The sequence below is a fragment of the Zootoca vivipara genome, chromosome 9 (assembly GCF_965207765.1).
Source record: "Zootoca vivipara chromosome 9, rZooViv2.hap1.1, whole genome shotgun sequence".
Taxonomy (NCBI): Eukaryota; Metazoa; Chordata; class Lepidosauria; order Squamata; family Lacertidae; genus Zootoca; species Zootoca vivipara.
In genome coordinates, this window is record NC_142592.1 from 67,835,603 (window position 1) to 67,856,877 (window position 21,275).

Below are 21,275 nucleotides of genomic sequence, written 5' to 3' on the forward strand. Positions count from 1 at the left end.
AGGAGAAACCACCACCTTGAGCTCCTTGGAGAAAAGGTGGGATATCAATGCAATGCAATAAAATAACAAGCAGAATTGGCTCCTGTACATCTGGGGGGTTGGGGGTTGGGCCAGAATGCAAAGCTTCTAGGCCGATCTGAAGCCTGGGACCCTCTTTGTGCTGCTGCAACTCCTCACCTGGATGAGAGAGACTGTGCCGTCAGGATTGCTGAAGGTCTGGACCACGGTTTGGGACGGGACCAGGTGTGCTATACTGTGTGTTGCTGTTGCAGGCTGTGTTTGCTGATCCTCAAAAGCGTAGAGCAGGTCCTCGCGGCCGTGCTGTTTGTAGCAGTTTTTCACAATGGTCCGCAGTGCCTGAGTCCAAGACACCTGCCGGATTAAAGAGGGAGAGAAAAGGCATATTCAGGGATAGCATATCCCATTTTAAAACAAACAGACAAACGAAAAAAAAGCAAAATAGAAGCAAAACAAACAATGACGTAATCAAGCTCTGAAATATTCCTTAAGTTGAGTGATGGTATCTCTGGTAAATTTTACTCCATAAAGAGCTTTCAAAGCAGAAATATACTTCCAATGGGGGCAAGATTAAGAACACAAGACGAGCCAGCAGGATCAGGCCAAAGGCCTATCTAGCCCAGCACCCTGTTCGCACTGCAGCCAACCAGGTGCCCCGACAGAAAGCCTGCAAGCAGAACCTCAGCTCAGCAGCATCTCCCTCACCTGCGACCCCCCAGCAAATGGTACTCCAAGGCATTGTCTCATGAAAAACCACTAGCGATGGGTCCCCAAATCACTGCAAGTCGACTAGCTAACCTACGGTGTGAAAAGGGTGGCTCTAGCCCACATTAGCAATTGTGAAAATTGCTAAATTTTAACTGCATTAACTAAACCAGGATAAATGAATGACTTTCTCCATTCTGGGATTAGTGAACAGACAGGTGCGCTCAGAAGGCCTTTTCCTTCTTGTGCAGAATCTTCCCAAACAGCCACAGGCTGGAGGCAACTGGGGCCACCCTGCTTTGCTCTGGGTGAGGAAAGTGCCGGTCTGGGGTGGGGGACGCCTGGCCTGGGAGCCAAATATGCCTCGCTCATGACTCTCCCCAGGCCACGCCCCTTTCCCCCAGCTACATCCCTTGCCAGCCCTGCATCGCACCCTCCCTCAAGTTTTCGTTTTTTTACCTGGCTGTGATGTGTCCTCGAGCTCTCGCAATGCTCCTTGCTTCCCTGGATGGAGGACAGAAAGGGGTGTGCGAGTGCATGTGTTGAAACTAGCCTCCTTTACAAAGGTAACATTTAAATCAATTGCTCCGCCCACAGCTGACTCTGGCCCCACCCACCACTGGCTTGTGGCCCATGAGGGAAAGTTGCCCAGAAGGGAAAGATTGGGGCTCGGGTACCCCAAGGGCTTTCTGCTCCTACATGACCTTGCTAAGAAATCAAGTGGGTGCCTACTAGGGACAGGGCCTTTTCTGGTTGTGGCACCCAAGAGCTGGAATGCTCTCCCAAAGGCAATTCACACGCTTTGATAAGTTCGTAGGTGCTGGGCAAAAACTTTATTTGCTTTCTTACCTGCAGTATTATTATTATTATTAATCACATGCTAATTTTATCTGCTGCATTGTGGTTTGCTTTTAAGTGCATTCTGAAATTGTCTTAAGATTATTATTGTTGTTTCCCATTGGACTGTGAGCTGTCTTGAACAGTTTGCTGAATTATAAAGGCACGATAAGACTTCTGTAAAACAGAGAAATGTTCTGCGCTTTTCCATGAAGCGTAATCCACGGCTGCTTTTATTTATTTCAGTTTCGCATCTCCAGAAGCAGGCTGGGATTCAGCTTCCAGATCTGAAAGACTGGCTTAAGTAAGCGGGGGAATACCAAGGCTTTAGCTGAAAGCTAAGGGAGAAACTAGCGGGATTCAATGCACAGCGATGGGCTCTGATGGCTGCTGGTATAACAGCTGCTACAAAAACAGAGAGGTAAATTCCTGGAGGACAGGTCATTAATGGCTGCAAGCCAAGATGGCCAGGAATGTAACCATTGCGTCCATAGATCATATGCCTCTTGGGAACCAGATGCTGGGGACTGAGATCAGGGGAGGACCTCTTCCCATAAATGCCATGCTTGCAAATTCCTGGGGTGCCTGGCTGAACCCACTGGGAACAGAGAGCTGAGCACCTTTGGCTGGAGCTGAGATGGCCACCCTCTTGTGTTCTTACCTGATCTATACATTATTTTGGCCCCGAGCACTTCAACAGACTTCCCCAACAGAGATCTATAAGCTAAGCCTTTCCACTTGTCATACCAAGTCAGAGCCCTTTGCTGAAGCAAGAGGACTTTCATCAACACACACCCTCTGCTTCTGCTCCTCGGTCCGGACGTCGCTGCGGACGTTGGCCCACGGGATGTCTTCGGGCCACCAGACGGGCTTGCAGCTCTCCTTCCCCCAGCCCGGCTTGCCACGGCCCGTCGAGTATTTCAGCATTTCGGGGATGAAGGCCCGTAGCTGTGCCTGTGGCATTAAAAAAATCAATCAATCAATCAATCAATCAGCATTCAGAAATCAACATTCCAGGAGCAGCATGGTACATTGCATACACAAAATTCTAAAGGAATGGCTGGGTTGAGTCCACATGAGAACAGATTGTGTTGAGCAGGGGCAGTTCCCCCCAGTTTCAACTTTTTTTTTTTTTGAACATACTTTTTATTAATTTTACAAAATACAAAAAAGCAAAAAAAAAGGTACATACTTAAACCCCTTTTCCACCTCCTTCCTACCCACCCACATGGGTCCTCCCCTGCCACAGAAGTATCCCATGTATGTGAACAGTCAGAGATGGTCCATTTTATGCTTGGGTTTCTGTCCTCCCCCCCCTCCCCTGACCCCAAAGCCCCCCCCTGCCACCAGGGAGCTCCAGCAAACCAGGGCAGTACGCAGGAGGACATCCATCCAACCATCTATTGTCATACCAAAAAAAAAAAAAAAGAGAAAAATAGAAATAGGAAAAAAGGGGGGGGGGAAAGGGCGAAAAAAGAAAAAAGAAAAAACAATACAAAACAAAAAAATTTTCTTGCATTCATAGTTGTAAAACCATATTTTGTGGGCTTCCCCTCCCCCCCCTTCCCCGGTTTTCATCCCTTTTTTATCATCTGCAACAGTTTCTTACTTTATAAAAATACACCTTTGCATCTTATACAACTTATAAATCAATTGTTAACATTTTCATCTAATATTCAAATCACTGAGAAATCAAACTCCCATTTTCTCTTCCCGTGCCTAATTTTTTGTTTTTTCTCCCTCTATAAGCCTCCATATTTTCACATTTTCCAAAATCCATTCACTTTTAAACTATAACTATTCTCAATTTAACCTTACATCCCCGATTGCCGGCTTCCCCCCCCAATCCAGCAAATTCCAAAATCAGCAGACCAGTTATAAACCTGTTAATCCATCCTTAATCACAACATCACTTTCCCTTCACCCCACCCCCTGTTTACAGTCTTTTGTCATCCAGGCCACTATACAGGACCCCTGAATTTCTTCTCTTCTCTGCATATTTTTTCCTTCTTCCCTGTGGGCGTTCTGGAGTTCCAATGATACCAATCGTGCCCCCCTCAAAAGCAGGGCACTCCATCCAACTTTTTGTAGAGTAGAGTCATCATTTTTTTCGTGGTGTGCTTCATTTTGTGTTGAATCATCACAATCCTCATCTTCTTCTTTTCCTTCCCCATCATTGTCATTCTCACATTCATCTTTTTCAGTGTCAAAAGCTTCATCTCCTAAAAAATCATATTCCGCCATCACCTCCTGGAATTTTTCCTGTAACTCTTGCCGTCGTGTCTCCTCTTGACATAACTCTATTCTTGTTTCCCACATTAAGGTCAAAACAGACCGCTGGAACTCAGGGGAACACTTTTTTGTTGACATATTTCAGTCCTGCCAAGGTCAAAACTTGTCACGTGGGGTGGAATATGATCACAGTTTATTTTTCGACTCCATTTTAACAAGCTGGCTGCATTCTTCAAGTCTTATTGACAATAAAGTTCGAACTCACATTTCACAAACACTTAAGCCAAAAAAGAAATTCCACAAAGTCCAGAAATACAAAGTGAAGTAAAATTTGACTTATAAATCCTGACAACTCACTGGGTTGTCTGGGCTGCCGGCTCCCGAGTGGAAAGGTTTTTTCTTAGGCTGTACCTCTTATTGCAGGGCAGTCATAAACCGCAGTCTCTCTCCCCTTTTCACCCTGCATCAAAGGGGAGATTCTCTTTGATGCCTTTGAGGGATCCTTTGAATTGTAAATCTTCTGTTTATGGCTTCGGGTTTCTATTTACTGTCTCTTTTGTTGCCGTGGGGGGGGGGTGGCTTCCTCTTTTCTCCCCTCTCTCCCAGATCCAAATTGTTTTATAATAATCCAAATCATGAGGTTACTTACAGTCTTTTCCAATCGTTTTATTTTCGGAAGAATCCAGCGCTCTCCGCCTTCGGCATGAAGCTTCTCCCTGCTAGAATAACGTTGCCGCTCAAAATGGCCCCCGCGACTTCTACCCTCCTCGCTCCGGAGCTCTTATTAGAGCTAGCCGAAGAGTTGGGGAGTCCGGATTGGGTCTGTGCCGAGCAAATTGCCCTCGGGACGCCCTTCCCGAGGTTCTAAGGGGCGCAGCGTCGCTCTCGCTGCCCTCCCCACTCCTAGCAGAGACGGGCCGTCTCGGAGACGAGACGAAGCCCCGCCGATCGACGCTGGCGCTGAACCCGGAAGCCCCCCCCAGTTTCAACTTGTGTCAGGGGCATGGTTACCAATTATCATCACATGCCCTGAATATTTGAACTGTATCACCAGCTTTTGCTTTGAAAATCCGGAGCCAGAGTAATTCAGAGCCACAGCAGAGGCCTTCCAAGAGATTTGGGATTTCATAGCCTGGTCCTAGAAAGGAAGCACATTTTTTTCCTAGGTATGACTGCAATGATCCTGAAAGATTGCAATTTTCGATACTGGCTAGGGATGGGTGATATATCAATATATCATCCAAAACTGGGTTTTAAGTCCATATTGTGATATTGGTTTCATAATTTTTGATCTGGCAATATATCGCGAATCACGATGTGAGTGTGGGGGGGGGAATGTGGGGAAAAACATGAAGGCAGTCAATGTTTCTCTTGATTCCTGAAGCCCCTGCTGGCTCAGCTCCCCCCTGTCTCCTGCATGGGGGGACAGCGAATCTCAAGAGCAGGCGCCAACAATAATCACAATACAGGAACATCGTGAAGCCAGCCAATGCCTCTACATAGCTCAATCCTTATTTTGGACATTGTGATATAGCGGTATAATGCGATGTTTAGCTGGTGAGATATCACCATGTTGAAAACCAGATATTGCCCAGCCCTGACACCTCAGATTTCACATGAACTATGTGTTCCTTAGGGACCCAGGTGGTGCTGTGGGTTAAACCACAGAGTCTAGGGCTTGCTGATCAGAAGGTCGGCGGTTCGAATCCCTGCAACGGGGTGAGCTCCCGTTGCTCGGTCCCAGCTCCTGCCCACCTAGCAGTTCGAAAGCACATCAAAGTGCAAGTAGATAAATAGGGACCGCTCCGGCGGGAAGGTAAACGGCGTTTCCGTGCGCTGCTCTGGTTCGCCAGAAGCAGCTTTGTCATGCTGGCCACATGACCCGGAAGCTGTCTGAGGACAAACGCCGGCTCCCTCGGCCTATAGAGCGAGATGAGTGCCGCAACCCCAGAGTCGGACATGACTGGACCTGATGGTCAGGGGCCCCTTTACCTTTATCCTTATGTGTTACTTGCAAAGGTATCACATTTTCTATCACAGTTGGAAGGGTACTTTTGCTTGGCATCAAACTAATAGCTTCCCTTTTCTAACTTGCTCACTGACTGGCATCAGGTGTTCACAAGATCCCTCTTGAGAAGCCCTTCCTGTCAATCAAGTCAGCTTCATAGTGAAAACTACGTCTCATGTTACTTAAAACTGAACACAGAGCTTGCCTTGAGGGTCTATGTGAGAACATGAGTATTGCACATGTGAGAATCACTCGCAACTCTGGATTATCTGCTAAATTTAATGCCCAAAACTGCTGGTGGATTTATGCACCTCCTCTGCTGTCAGGTCCAAGGAGGTTTGGGGCCTTATAGTTTAGAATAGATGGAAGAGGAATGGGGAGGGAGGCTTATGACAGCGGTGTATAAAATTACTAATGGTGTTGAGAAAGTGGATAGGGAGAGGTTTTTCTCCCTCTCTCAATACCAGAACTTGGGGTCATCCAAGGAAGCTGAATGGTGGAAGAAGATACAAGAGGGGACAAAAGGAAGGACTTCTTTGCGCAGTGCATAGTGAAACTATGGCAATTTACTCCCAAAGGAGTCGGTGATGGCTTTAAAAGAGGACAAATTTGTGAAGGAGAGGGCTAGTATCACTGGGTACTGCTATGCCCTCCCTGCAATGTGAATGCCAGTGGTTAGGGATGATGATGATGGTGATAATAATAATAATAATAATAATAATAATATTCATTCATTTATACATACATACATACATACATACATACATACATACATACATACCCCACCCATCTGGCTGGGTTTCCTCAGCCACTCTGGGCAGCTTCCAACAAAATATTAAAAATACAATAAAACATCAGACATTAAAAACCTCCCTAAACAGGACTGCCTTCAGATGTCTTCGAAAAGTCAGTTTATTTCCTTGACACCTGATGGGAGAGCGTTCCACAGGGCGGGCGCCACCACCACCGAGAAGGCCCTCTGCCTGGTTCCCTGTAACTTCAATTCTTGCAGGGAGGGAACCGCCAGAAGGCCCTCCGAGCTGGACCTCAGTGTCCGGGCAGAACGATGGGGTGGAGATGCTCCTTCAGGTATACTGGGCTGGGGCCGTTTAGGGCTTTCAAGGTCAGTACCAACCCTTTGAATTGTGCTCAGAAACATATAGTTTGCCCACTGTGAGAACAGGATGCTGGACTAGACAGGCATTCGGCCTCATCCAGTATTCAGGCAGAGGGCCTTCTCGTAAGTGGTGCTGCCCTGTGGAACGCCCTCCCATCAGATGTCAAGGAAATAAGCAACTATTCTACTTTTAAAAGACACCTGAAGGCAGCCCTGTTTAGGGAAGTTTTTAATGTTTAATGCTGTATTGTGTTTTTAATATTCGATTGGGAGCCGCCCACAGTGGCTGGGGAAACCCAGCCAGATGGGTGGGGTATAAACAATAAATTTTTATTAGTAGTAGTATTAGTATTAGTACTGTATTAGTATTCACTTTGGGCTTCTATTATTTCCCCACTGTCTATTTTAGACTGCAAGCACCATGCAGAGAGCAGGGACCTCTCCTTGGAGATTGTGTGAAGCAGCTGCAATATGGCACTGGGATGGCTCTCCCCCACTTCCCTACTATAGTTGTTAGATAAAGGATGGGCTGTTTTCAGTAAGTTTCCTCTGTTTGTTCTATGAATGGGTGCAGCAGCTATGCAAATGGCGCTATAGCACTGTCTAGCAATTACGTATAAATATCCCAGGGATGAGACCGCACACATATCTAAGCAACCGAAAGTGAACAGGATGGATGAGGGAGCATCCATTTGAAAGGAGGCACCCTTACATAAGGATGTGCCCTAAGCCCTAGTAAGCCATCCACACATACTGGACATGTAAACACCACCAGGCTTTATTAACACTGTGGGCAACCCCCCCCCCCCCAACAACAAAAACAACAACAACAACAAAAAACAGATTCAAACTATGCCAATCACTAAAATGTATGCAAACATGCTGGGTTTGAATGAACTTGCTTCATTTGCATGCTTTATTTTGAAAGTGATGCCTCGGTTTTGCAAACTTTGTCCCCCTCCCCCCCCCCCGGAAACAGCAAAAGCCACCAAAAATAAAACTAGAGCAAGGACCCAGTACAAGGAAGAAGGATGAGCTAGATGCAGTGAGCAGATCAGGACCACAGCTCAAGAATATAATAGCTTCACCACGGGGTCCAAGAACAGCAGCATGTGGCTTTGCAATTGCAATAACTGCCTTTCGTTTCCAGATGGATTAATTAGTGGTCCTCGGGAGCCGAGAGTTTCGAGCCTCTTGCAAGTGCTTGTTAAGGGCTCTGGAGCCACCAGGGACACAATCAACGGGGAGCCCTGCATCTCGGCCTGCTCAGGCACGAGGTCCTCTCTAATTACCGCCATAACAAGAGTGGAGATCATCAGCTCACCATAGAATCCTAGAGCTGGAAGGGACCGTGAGGGTCCTCTAGTCCAACCCCCTGCAATGCAGGAATCTATTGCCCCATGTGGGGATTGAACCCATGACCCAACAGGCCCTTTTGCTTCCAAAAGCCTTATGCGGATGGGCCAGTGCATGTCAGTCAAGTGCAGCGCTGGAGGCCCAGTGTGACCTCAAGCCTCAATTTTAATTTCGGCGTTGCCCTGTGCAACATCCTATCACCGAAGATGCTAAGAACTGAACTGGGTGCTTCTGCCAAAGTACTCTTGAAATCAAGCCTTCTGAGGAAGGGTTGAGGGAGTCGGGTATGTTTAACCTGGAGAAGAGAACACTAAGAGGTGATATGACAGCCATCTTCAAATATCTGAAGGGCCATCACACGGAAGATGGAGCAAGCTTGTTTCCTGCTGCTTGTTTCCTGAATCAATGGATTCGAATGACAAGAAAGGAGATTGCGACTAAACATCGGGAAGAACTTTCCTATGGTAAGAGTTGTTCAACAGAAGGCGGTGGACTCTCTTTCACTGGTGGTTTTTAAGCAGAGGTTGGAGAGGCATGTCAGGAATTCTTTAGTGATTCCTGCACTGCACAGAGTTGAACTGGATAAGCCTTAGGTTCCCTTCCAATACTTTGATTCTACGGTCCTTCATGGGTGTTCTGAGCAAGCCATGTGTCCGAAGAGCTACTCAAGATGGAGCAAGGCAAACAGGGCCTGCAAGCCAGGCAGGGGGGGCTGACAAAAATATTGCCTCTGGCTCTGCGATCACCACTGGTTATTCTCCCACACTTTGTAGAAAAGGCAGCATCAATGGGAACACCTTATCTCGTACCGTTTAGCAGAGTCACTGCAGTTTCCCCCTGGAGAGAAAGAATTAAGTGTGTCTCCGAGGAGTTGTGTGTGCAACAGAGAAGGCGAGAGGGAGGGTATTTGAGACTTAAGAGATTCTTCGCTGGAAAAATCAATAGGTCGGAGACAACCAAAGTTCCCCTTAATGGCTTCTCCCACCTTTTCTACTTGCTTACCTGGGTCATCTTGTCCACAGAGACCGGAATCCCGTCGATGGTAAGCGGTGGCAGCTCAGAGTTAACCTCTTGCGGCGCAGGTGCATGTTCCAACAGAGCGGACTCCAGGTCTTCCAGGATCATGCTCTTGTACTTGCGCACCTGTGGGGAATCAGAAGGGCTCAGGTAAACAAGACGAAGAGCAACAGGAGAGAAGAGGGTGCTAAGTAACGGGAGGGGGTGTGAGGTCCCTTTCCTTGTGGCACTGCACAGCACAGCAGAGCAAACAACACCCCAGCTGCCAGATGAAAATACCCACTGGTCCCAAGGCCCTCAGACCAGGAGGGCATTCGAGCGAGATGATGATGAAACTCTGAGCAACACCAACGAGAGGAGCACTGCGAGGATTTCTGGAGAAGGCTGGAGGCAGGGCGGGACTCTCCCAAACAGCTGCTTGCGTGTCTGTTCAGAGTCCCTTTTGGACCAGCCCTTGCTGGAGGTCTACATCCCTTGAGAGTGAAGACCAGCAGATCATTCTCAGGCATCTTTGGAATCAGCCAACAATCCATTCATTTCTTTAGTTTACTTGTTCACCTTTTATCTTGCCGATGGTCCTTCTTCCCCTCTAACTAAGACTCTAGGAGGAGTCAGGAATGACATAGCCCAGTGGTTCCCAAACTTTTTTGGCCCACCGCCCCCCCCCCCGGTTCCATATACTCACACCCCCCCCCGACACTCCCTTCCCTCTCCTATAAAAAGGCATTATTCAGAATAACGGTCTGCATGGCCCACTTAGGAACATAATAGCGCAATAAAATTCAAAACAGCAATTATTAACTGCGCTTTTATTCAAAACCCAGTTAAAACTCTTTTAGTTTAATTAATTCAACAAAACTGAATTACCACATTTAGCAAGCACAGTACTTCACTGCTGGGTAAGTTCCAAATGTGACGGAGGGGCTTGACAAAGCGATACCAGTTTCCTAATGTCTGGTTTGCTGCGGCAAAGAATTTAGCAGTTTCCAAAGATGGATTAGATACCAGTAGAAACTGACGTTGGTAACTGCCTGTTGGTTATGCCAAAGTCTGCTTCCACCTGCTTCCATTTTATGACTGGCTCTGCCCGTGCTCTGCCTTTTTATGACTAGTGGGCCTTGGTAATTTTCAGCTGTCTCAAGTGGGCCGGGGGGCACCTTAAACGCAAACTGACATGAGTTGCAATTCCCAGGAGAGGTGGGGGACTCTCCTTCCTTGGAGGTTTTTGAACAGAAGCTGGATGGCCATCTGCAATGGATGCCACAGCTGAGATTCCTGCATTGCAAGGGGGTTGGACTAAATGAGCCTCGGGGTCCCTTCCAACTCTAGTTCTGTGAGCCACCATAATCCGACAAAAAAAGAACCACTGGGGGTGTGTGGGAATACTAATTCCTCATTCAAAGCCAAACAACAGTATCACCACTAATCTCCTCGCATTTTAAGTAACATAATTAAGCAGCAATTAAGCATCTCGGGACAATGTACGCAAGTAAAATAAGTAAGAACCCCAGGAGCAAATCATGCATGGAACTTTGACGCCTTACCACGTTCTCTAGCGGTGCTGCGCCAAACACTTTAAAAACAGGGTTGGGTTTGGAGGGCGAGATGCAGAGGACGATGGCCTGCTGCCCTACGCGGGTGGTGTATTCGTCCAGCGTGGCACGAAGCTTCCTGTTTCAGTGGGCCAAAAAGAAAAGAAGTTACTTCCCCTTGAAGGCATTTCACTATACATAGGAGGAGCCTGCACCAGGCCAACGTCCCATCTAGTCCAGCGTCCTGTTCTCACAGTGGCCAGCCAGATGCCAGTGGGGAAACCCAGGCAAAAGAAGCCTCCGTCCTCCTGTGGATTCCAGCAACCGGCATTCAGAAGCATTGCTGCGGAGGCAGAGAAGAGCCACCCTGGCTAGGAGCCATCGATAGCCCTCTCCTCCCCCATGAATTTGTCTAATCCTATCTTAAAAGCCCTAAATGGCCTCGGTCCAGTATACCTGAAGGAGCGTCTCCACCTCCATCGTTCTGCCCGGACACTGAGGTCCAGCACCGAGGGCCTTCTGGCGGTTCCCTCGTTGCGAGAAGCCAAGTTGCAGGGAACTAGGCAGAGGGCCTTTTCGGTGGTGGCACCTGCCCTGTGGAACGCCCTCCCAACAGATGTCAAAGAGGAAAACAACTACCAGACTTTTAGAAGACATCTGAAGGCAGCCCTGTTCAGGGAGGCTTTTAATGTTTAATAGATTATTGTGTTTTATTTTTCTGTTGGAAGCCGCCCAGAGTGGCTGGGGAAACCCAGCCAGATGGGCGGGGTATAAATAATAAATTATTATTATTATTATTATTATTATTATTATTATTATTATTATTATTACCATCCAAGTTGTTGGCAATCCCTGCCTCCTGTGGGAAGGAGTTCCACAGTTTAACTATGCATAAGAAAGCCAATCTCAATATTTGTCTTTTCCTAACAGTGTTTCTCGTGGCACTATTACATAGTCGGGTTTTGAAAACACTGTCGTCACCCTCGGTTTCAAGGCAGCAAAAAGCAGCATACGGTTACAGTACTCTGTTCCCATTGCAAACATCTTCTCGGCAGCCTCCTCTTCTCAGCGGGGTGCAGCCATCTCATCCAGGAACACACATTTCTGAAATAAGGACTGTATCCTCCAGACAATGCTGGAATCCAACTCCATTGGTTCCTGACTATTAGCAACGCTGGTTGGGAATCCTCCTGTGGCCCTGCGAGCGATGCCACGGTTTGCCTTAGCGCACTGTCCAAGCCCAGGCTTGCGGCTTGTCTTCTACAGACAGATTATGAGTGCTAAGTCACCAAGCAAACCTTGGCTACAGCTAGTGGTTTACCTGGAGACAACTGCTCTGAATGACTTTTGGTGTTGCAGAAGTTGCTGGTCCCCAACTCCCATCAGACCCTGCCAGCATAGGTAATGGTCAGGGATTATGGGAATTGGAGTCCAACATCATCTGGCAGGGGCACAGATTACCAATCCCAATCCCTGGCCTATATTCTATTTCATTTGGTTTCAGTGCCCCGGGCCAGTGACTTGCGCCCATGTGGCAACCACACTGACAAAACTGGCTTGCCAACGTTGAGAGTTTCAGTTCTCGGAGAGCTGATGCGGCTGTCTGTAAGTGGGAGAGAAGAAATCTGCTGGTGGGCAGCATCAACCACAAGCCTTCCCTCCCACAGAAGATGGACTAGTGGCACGCAGGTGCTCTTACCGCTGAGCTACAGGGGGTTGGACTAGATGTCCGGAGGTCCCTTCCAATTCTGTAATTCTATGATTCCGTGATTCTATGAGAGAGAGGCAGGCAAGGGACACCCCACTCTCCAAGTCTTGTGATGCTACCACTCCAACCTTGGGAGGCAGGACAATTGCTCTTGGGAGCCTCCTGCGAACCCACAGCCCCAGTTCTGAAGCGGTTCTTTCTGGATCTCAGTCCCCCTTTCCCTCTCCTGTCCTTAACGCGTGTGCCTCCATGTTGTCACCCACACTGGCATTCTGAATAAAGCGCTGAACCTGGACCAAGCTGGCTTGGGGAGGGTGGGGGAGAGAGCGAGCGAGAGAGAGAGAGCGGATTCAATCTCCACTCAGTGATGGTGCACGATGAGGGCAACCAGGGCTTTACTTGCAAGAAAGGTAAAGCCTGCAAGCCATGCCCTCAGGGGAGGGGAGAGGATGGAAACAGCGTGGGAGCTCCCCTTAACAGCTAAACTGACTCATTTTGCCAGAACAAGAGATAAGAGCAGGGGTCAGCAAACTTTTTCAGCAGGGGGCCGGTCCACTGTCCATCAGACCTTGCGGGGGGCCGGACTATATTTGGGGGGGAATGAATGAATTCCTATGCCCCACAAATAACACAGAGATGCATTTTAAATAAAAGAACACATTCTACTCATGTAAAAACATGCTGATTCCCGGACCGTCCGCGGGCCGGATTTAGAAGGCGATTGGGCCGCATCCGGCCCCCAGGCCTTAGTTTGGGGACCCCTGGATAAGGGACTACAAGCCAGACAAGTTTATGGCAAATTGGTCAGCTTCTGTTGAATATGGTGTGAAGAACTTGCTCTTTCTTGGAGAGGAGGGGAGGGGAGCAACACCAATATGGGTTTACGAGGATTTGAAAGGCAGCAATGAATAATGTAATTTATCTTACAAATTAAACAAAGGATTTGCTTTGGTGGCAGGATTTGTGACCTATTCGGTTGCATGCAAATATGTTGGGTCTCATCCAGCTAAATTCTCTTCGGGGTAGACCATGTCAATGAACCTAAGTTAGCCAGATCTGTCTATACAGAATTGGTCCACTCTGAATATGACTAGCACAACCCACTGATGGGAGTGGGTTTTTATGTATCATCTTTTTCTGTAGATGAACATGCTTAATAATAATAATAATAATAATAATAATATCACCAGTATTGATATCAGGCAGGCACTTTCACAGTACTCTTTCCAGCACCAACTAAAAAACATTTTTGTTTAGACAAGCCTACCCAGATATCTAGAATACGGATGTGTTTTTCGTTTATTGCTGGTTTTAATTTTTTGAATGTTTTGTTTTTACTATTCATTTTATTAATTCTTTTTGCAAAGCATTTTGAGGTTTGTTTTTTATCTATGTAAACTTCATGAAACGAGCAAACAAACAGGAATCCACCCAGTCACCATGCTTACAGGATAACTTTGGGCTGGTCACTGTATTTCAGGGTAAACTACCTCATAGGGTTGTTTTGAGGATAAAATGGCCAGGGCACAAGAGGACGGAAACCTGCTTCAAATTCCCCGGGGGGGGGGGGGACACACGTCTCCCTGCTCAAAAGAATGCTTAAAGGGAGATAGGAGGAAATAAAGCTGCAAAGGCTTGTTTATAGTGCCAGGATCGCCATCATGCAAAAAGCACCCCTCTCTGTACAAACAAGGCGCTCTCAGGTACGCCCAGGTGTTTCCCAGATGAGTGTTTTGTGCGAAGAGAGTTAGGGCAGTGCAGGGGCTAGGAGAGCCACAAGGTGCCACGTTCGAGTCTTGGCTCTGCCATGAGCTCACACAGTGGTCTCAGGCAATCTCCTATCTCACGGCCTCAGTCTCTACCTCCAAAATACGGGGAGGGAATAGCCTGCAGTGGGACACAGGAAGATGCCTTATGCAGAGTCAGGTGACTGGTCCATCTACCTCGGTACCATCTACACCGACTGGCAGCAGCTTCTCCAGAATTTCAGACAGGAGCCTTTAGCTAGATCCAACACTGAGGGCCTTCTGGTGGTTCCCTCACTGAGAGAAGTGAAGCTACAGGGTCTTCTCGGTAGCGGCTCCCTCCCTGTGGAACACCCTACCGTCAGATGTCAAGGAGATGAGTAACTGTACAACTTTTGGGAGACTTCTGAAGGCAGCCCTGTACAGGGAAGCTTCTTAAGGTTTAAGGTTTTATTAAGAGTTTTTATATGTTGGAAGGCGTCCAGAGTGGCTAGGGCAACCAGTCAGATGGGCGGGGTACAAATAATTTATTATTATTATATCCCCAGGGCTATAATAAATGCACCACTTTCTAAATTTGCCATGTTTCTGCAGGGGAATATGAAGCACACACCCAAGAGAATGCCATCTTGTTGTTGCTTACAGGAGCATTAATTTGGGGGTGCAAGAGCTCCAGATCTTGCCAGAGGTTGCCGACTCTCTTCTAAAGCCTCTTCAACCTTGCAGATGTGCACAATGAGTCTCAGGTTAGCACTCACTATCTGAGGACAGCCAATTATGTAAACGGATTTTTGGTGTGCTACAGGAACACGGAAGGCCGACACGTACCCACAAGCCACGGCTCGACCCCATCCTGCGCATGCAAAACAGCGTGCAAATCAGGAAAAGAGCAACTTGTATGCAAATCTGCATATACAAATTAGCACCGGCCCTCTCAACAGACTTGGACGGTGGCCACATGGTACCAATCAAATTCTTCCTTTTGCTTCTCTGGATGGGGAGGGAATTCCTAAAACGGTTTCCAGCAACTGGGATTCAGAAGCATTGCTGCCTCTGACTGTGGAAGCAGAGCATAGTTATCGTGGTTACGAGACCCTGACAGCAGCCTAATCCTTGCATTCTGCTGCTCTCCCATCTCACTTAAGTAACAAAAATATTATTTTTGAAATTGCTAAACACACACACACACACACACAGAGAGAGAGAGAGAGAGAGAGAGAGAGAGAGAGAGAGAGAGAGAGAGAGAGAGAGAGAGAGAGAAAGAGAGAGAGACCCGGATTAAGAATAAAGCATAAAATGATCTAATTTTTGGAAGTATGGAGACCTGGCATTCCAAACTTGGCTGCATAAAAAAAAGTTCTTTGGCCCCATATGAGTCTTTCCCCATCTCCCTCCAAGATCCTTGGGTCTATTACCTGCTGACGTCAGCCCATGGGTAGGCAAACCAAGGTCCAGGGGCCGGATCCGCCCCGCGGACGGTCCGGGAATCAGTGTGTTTTTTACATGAGTAGAATGTGTCCTTTTATTTAAAATGCATCTCTGGGTTATTTGTGGGGCATAGGAATTCGTTCACATTTTTCTGTTTTTCAAAATATAATCCGGCCCCCCAAAAGGTCTGAGGGACAGTGGACTGGACCCCTGCTGAAAAAGTTTGCTGACCCCTGCCTCAGCCGCTATGGCTCTCTAGCCTCCCTTATTCCCTCCCCTCCATGCACACACTTCCTGCCCCTAGGCTCTGTGACCATTATCTTCCAGAGCTCAAATTAAAGGAGGGCAGATGCAGACAGGGTCCAGCTCCCTTAGCAATTAATTTATTTTTTTTAAAGGAGGCCACAGGAGAGCTATGATTTGGCTAAAATTAGCAGGAGTTGGGGGTGCGGATTATGGATTTCATTAAGGCTCCCCTGCTTCTCCTTCAGTCGAACCTTTCACTTCCATTGCATCAGTTGTACCGATTTTTCTGCCTCCTGTGACTGACTTTTCCTCTTAGCAATGTCAGCATTCACAAACATTTTGCATATAGAATCATAAGAGTTGGAACCTGAGGATCATCTTGTCCATCCCCCTGCAATGCAGGAATAGGCAGCTGTCCCTTATGGGAATTGAACCTGCAACCTTGGGGTTATCAGCACCACGCTCTAACCCAGGCACTCCCAAACTTCGGCCCTCCAGATGTTTTGGACTACAATTCCCATCTTCCCCGACCACTGGCCCTGTTAGCTAGGGATCATGGGAGTTGTAGGCCAAAACATCTGGAGGGCCGCAGTTTGGGGATGCCTGCTCTAACCCATCATAGCAAGCCAATCCACGGGGTGGGAGCTCTCAGTCACGGAACAGCCAGTTTTTAGGCTGTGTTCACTGGAATTGCAAATCTGTGTCACTCCTCTAGATCTGAATTGTTATTTTGAGCAAGGTTCCCCCCCCCCCGAGCCGTCCAGCCCTGTCAAAAGAACAAAGTTCTGTGACCTGTTGTCTGATGCAGCTAAGAGCAGATTGGAAGAAAACTTTTTAAAATGGTGGTGGTGGTGGTGGGGAGGCACATTCAAATTGTGCCCGAAAACTTTTATGCATGCTCCACGAGGGAGGAAAGAAGCCCTGGGACTGCAAACCTGCTGGAATAATTCCGCTGGCACCAAGCCACATTGAGCAAGACTCGGCAACACATTGCAACAGCAGGCCGAGGGAAATGAACCTGCTCAGCTGAACGTTGCATCAGAGTGCCCCTAGAGGAAGAGAGCTTTTCTCGGGAACAGAAGCATTCTCAACTAGCAGCTAACTTCTTTTTTCTTCGAGATGCTGCAAGGCACATTCCTAGAGAGGCCGTCATTTGCATCATCCCACAGACCCGAGAGTGACTGGGGTCACCCACCACCTTGCGACTTCCAGCACCGGAAAACGGGTCAACGTGTAACTATCAAGGGGGAGCGCAACCATTGCAGCATTCACAACGGTTTAAACATTTCAGGTGCACACAATTCCCACTAAGTTTCATGCCAAGGCTTTTCTGGCTGTGCTCTTTTGGGTAAGTGGGGACTCTTCGGCAGTGGTTTTACCCAAAGCCGTTTTCAGGAAAGAGGCAGGAGAAGAAAGATCTTACAGGTCAAGCTTTTCTCCTGGGCCCCAATTTGGAAAGTTCTGGCTGCGTGGCACGCTCTGCAGCATCCCTGAAGGCAATCTCAAGGATATGCACAGGCGAGGCTGAGAGGAGGACACCAGGGGCGCTAAGAGCAAAACAATCTGGCCTCCTCTTTTGTGAAGGCCCCACTCTGCAATCCCATTTTGCATGCACTTCCAGACAGGCCTTTTGAGAAGAGACCTATGCAGGGGCAGAGGAAGGGGGTGCGGTAGGGGCGGTTCGCCCCAGGTGTCTCCACTGAGGGGGATGACAAAATGACGGGCAGCACCCACTGCGGGGCCTGCAGCGTACCCGAGCCATGCGTCTCTTTTGGGAGAGACAGGGTGGGTTGAGCACGCACAGGCTCTGCGCTGCCCAAACGGTCCGGCCGCTGCCTCCCCCCCAACTGTAGGGCAGCTGAATGGGAGGAGGCAGGAAGACTCCGGAGGCCCCGCGGTGAGCCCCGCGCCTATGGGTGCACTGCCCCAGGCAGCCGAGCGTCTTCCTCTGCCACTGAGCTTATGGCACATGAGCAGATAGATATCAGGAAATGAAATGCTAAAGTCAACATGGGGCAAACGAAGCAAGTCACAGTGGCTCAGTTTGCACATAACACTATAATAATAATAATAATAATAATAATAATAATAATAATAATAATAATAATTTATTTATACCCCGCCCATCTGGCTGGGTTTCCCCAGCCACTCTGGGCGGCTTCCAACAGAAACATTAAAATACACTAATTTCTTAAACATTAAAAGCCTCCCTAAACCTTCAGATGTCTTCTAAAAATCTGGTAGCTGTTTTCCTTTTTGACATCTGATGGGAAGGCGTTCCACAGGGCAGGCGCCACCACCGAGAAGGCCCTCTGCCTGGTTCCCTGCAACTTGGCTTCTCGCAATGAGGGAACCGCCAGAAGGCCCTCGGAGCTGGACCTCAGTGTCCGGGCAGAACAATGGGGGTGGAGACGCTTCTTCAGGTATACTGGTCCGAGGCCATTTAGGGCTTTCAAGGTCAGCACCAACACTTTGAATTGTGCTCAGAAACGTACTGGGAGCCAATGTAGATCTTTCAAGACCGGTGTTATGTGGTTTCGGCGGCCGCTCCCAGTCACCACTCTAGCTGCCGCATTCTGGATTAGCCAATTCAAGGCTTATCACGAATGTGGAGACTCCCAGAGAGGAAATGGCGGCTGCTTTACTCGTCCTCTGGTCCTGCTGCTGGCGATGTGCTCCTCTGAGCTATGCCATGGTTTGGATGAGCATGTTGCACACGAGCCCAGGCTTGTGCTTTGTCTGCTACAGACAAGTGGCAAGTCATGGAACAAACCTTGGCTACAGCATGTGGTTTACCTGGAGATAACTACTCTAGGGAAGCTGTGCCCCCCTCAGATGTTCAACAACCCCAGCTGCCCTCAGACCCCACTCCTAGCATAGCCAATGGTCAGGGGAGTGGGTGGGAATTATAGTCCAGCAAAATCTGGAAAGACACAGGTTCCCCATCCATGCCTCTATACCGTAGGTATGGGGAAGAAGGACGTACGATGGGTCATTCATTCATCGATCTGGCTCAGATGGTGACCCTGGAGGTTCCAGGACTTTATCCTGCTGGTGGAGGCGGGAGGAAGGGAGAAATCACACCTTTCGTCATGAAACTTGGAGAGTCAAAGATGGCTGTTGGAGCATCGGGCACTATGGGGCTTAGACCACAGGCCACTGATTCCCAACTCTCTACACTGCTGGAATCGCAGGTAGGTGGAGGGAAGTGCAAGGATACTTCCAAGCCTAAATTCTCCTGGTCCTGGGAAACAGGACTTCAGAGAACCGATACCATGCTTCTACCTGCTGCAAGGCTCACTCAAGCCTGGACAAACTGCTATTGAAGGAAACCACGAGACTCTTCCACTGTATACTGAGGCTATTTGTCCCTGGCTGCTTGCCATCCTTTTAAGTCATGAGGAGTTGGATCTTGTCAAGCGCTTGACCCTGAGCACCCGATATACACAAAAGAGGTCTCTTCAAGACAGCACATAGCGAAACTATGGGATTCACTCCCGCAAGGGGGCAATGATGACCACTGACTTGGACTACCTAGGGCCGCGTTGCTCACTTGGGTAGAGCGTGAGAATCTTCTCTTGGGGAGCAGGGCCGACAAAGACCCCTCTCTACCCCCAAACCTTGGAGAGCTACTCCCAGTTGGAGGAGACAATCCTGGGCCAGTGTAAGGCAGCTTTCTGCGTTCAGATGCTCTTACCGTAACAAACGCGTCTGCTGCCTCTTGCGGATTGATGGGTTGGACTCAAAGACGTGAGGGCGTTTCCTTTTCTTGCCCGTCGCCACAGCAGCGGCAGCTGCCATTCCCACAGGGCCTGTGGACGAGAGATGGGTTTTGAATATACGGTGGGCCATTATTTATTAATTAAATGATGATGATGATGATGATGATGTATTTGTTGGTATTTAATGTTGGCTGCAACTTTAAGAACTGTAACTTTATGAATGTGTGATTGAGCTTGCTTTTCCCTCTTCCCTTCCGCTCCTTTTTCCTCGTGTGTCATGTTCTTTTGAGTTGTGATTGTGAAGGTGGGGACTGTCTTATAACTAATTTCCGTAAGCCACTCTGAGAACCCTTTTGGCTAAAGAGTGGAGTATAAATTCTGCAAATAAACAAACAGCACCATTAGACTAATACAACTACCCTTCCGGGTATAATTTCAACAGCAAAATATTTCACGCGGTACAGTATCTTTCTCCATGCATATGTTCCCAAAATCACCCTACAGGTTATTATTAGTTGTAAACAGGGTTGGATTTAGAACCCTAACTTGAAGTTGGGAAGCCTGACATGGAGATATCTGATTAGAAAGAAACATTGTCAGTTGCAATTGCTGTACTGCCCTCTGCTGGTCGCAGCTTCATACGAGAAAATCTGGCTTGAGGACGTGTGTAAAATGTCCCCAAAAATGCAGATGGGGGGGGGGGGAGAAGAAGGGTTCCCCTTCCTGGGACTGGTTTTTAAAGAAAAGATTCCAGCGCAGTTCTGACAGCAAGCTACGGACCAGTCAAATCACGAAAGAGTGCGTGCCAGCATTAGTCCTTTGCTCACATGTACGATTGTTTTGAAATAAATTGCATTGCTCCTTCTTCTTAATCCCCCACTAATCAGAGCTTTTGAAGGGAGGGGTGAAGAGATCATTTTGCTCCGTTTAACATGGTGTTTATTCTATATACTAAGAGAGAATTTGCCCTCTATATGTAGATCCTCATGTAGCCAAAAGGCAGCATTGTCGCCACATGCAAGAGGCATCAGCAGGCTTGGGACAAACCCCCAGATTTGCAGGGAATCTTTCAGGGGGAAACAGCCTACAAGGACTGAGCTAGCTCAGCAGGCATGGAATGCTGACCAACACCTGGGGGGCAGCAAAGTCTACTGTGTGTAAGGTTGCAACACCAGGAAAAGGTTCAGAAAAGCCCCCCCCCCAAATGATCAGGAGTGGGTGGGGGTACACATGAAGGGCCGTTGCACCATTTGGGGCTTTTCAGTTTAAAGAAAAAGGAGAGCAAGAGGTGACACGATGCAAATTTTTAAAATGACACATGGCAGAGACAAAGTGGATCGAGAAGTTTTTCTTCCTCTCTCACAGCATTGGGACTCATGGACATGCAATGAAGCCAGATGTTGGAAGATTCAGGACAGATCTTCACACAGAACATGGTTAAAATGTGGAACTCCCTTCTGCAGGAGGCAGTGATGGCCAGGAACGTGGATGGTTTTAAAACAGGATCAGACAAATTCACGGAGGAGAAGGAGAGGGCTATCAATGGATAGAACAGGATGCTGGACCAGATGGACCATTGGCCTGATCCAGCAGGCTCTTCGTAT

The 21,275-nt window shown here is 48.1% G+C and overlaps 1 protein-coding gene across 15 annotated transcripts in view; it reads right to left on the reverse strand.

Annotated features, from left to right (window-relative positions):
- The window catches only part of NRF1 (nuclear respiratory factor 1), a 73,233-nt gene that overhangs the window by 32,114 nt on the left and 19,844 nt on the right, over positions 1-21,275 (reverse strand). For 4 of the 15 annotated variants that reach the window (XM_060279250.2, XM_088676484.1, XM_088676487.1 and 1 more), the window contains exons 3-8: positions 19,647-19,761; positions 10,835-10,961; positions 9,276-9,416; positions 2,356-2,514; positions 1,183-1,227; positions 178-372 (exon numbers count right to left, since the gene is read on the reverse strand). In XM_060279250.2, coding sequence (XP_060135233.1) covers positions 178-372; positions 1,183-1,227; positions 2,356-2,514; positions 9,276-9,416; positions 10,835-10,961; positions 19,647-19,761 — 782 coding nt within the window. Of the gene's footprint in view, positions 1-177; positions 373-1,182; positions 1,228-2,307; positions 2,515-9,275; positions 9,417-10,834; positions 10,962-19,646; positions 19,762-21,275 lie in introns of all 15 variants that reach the window. The other 11 variants (XM_060279251.2, XM_088676489.1, XM_088676490.1 and 8 more) reach the window with 3 other exon arrangements.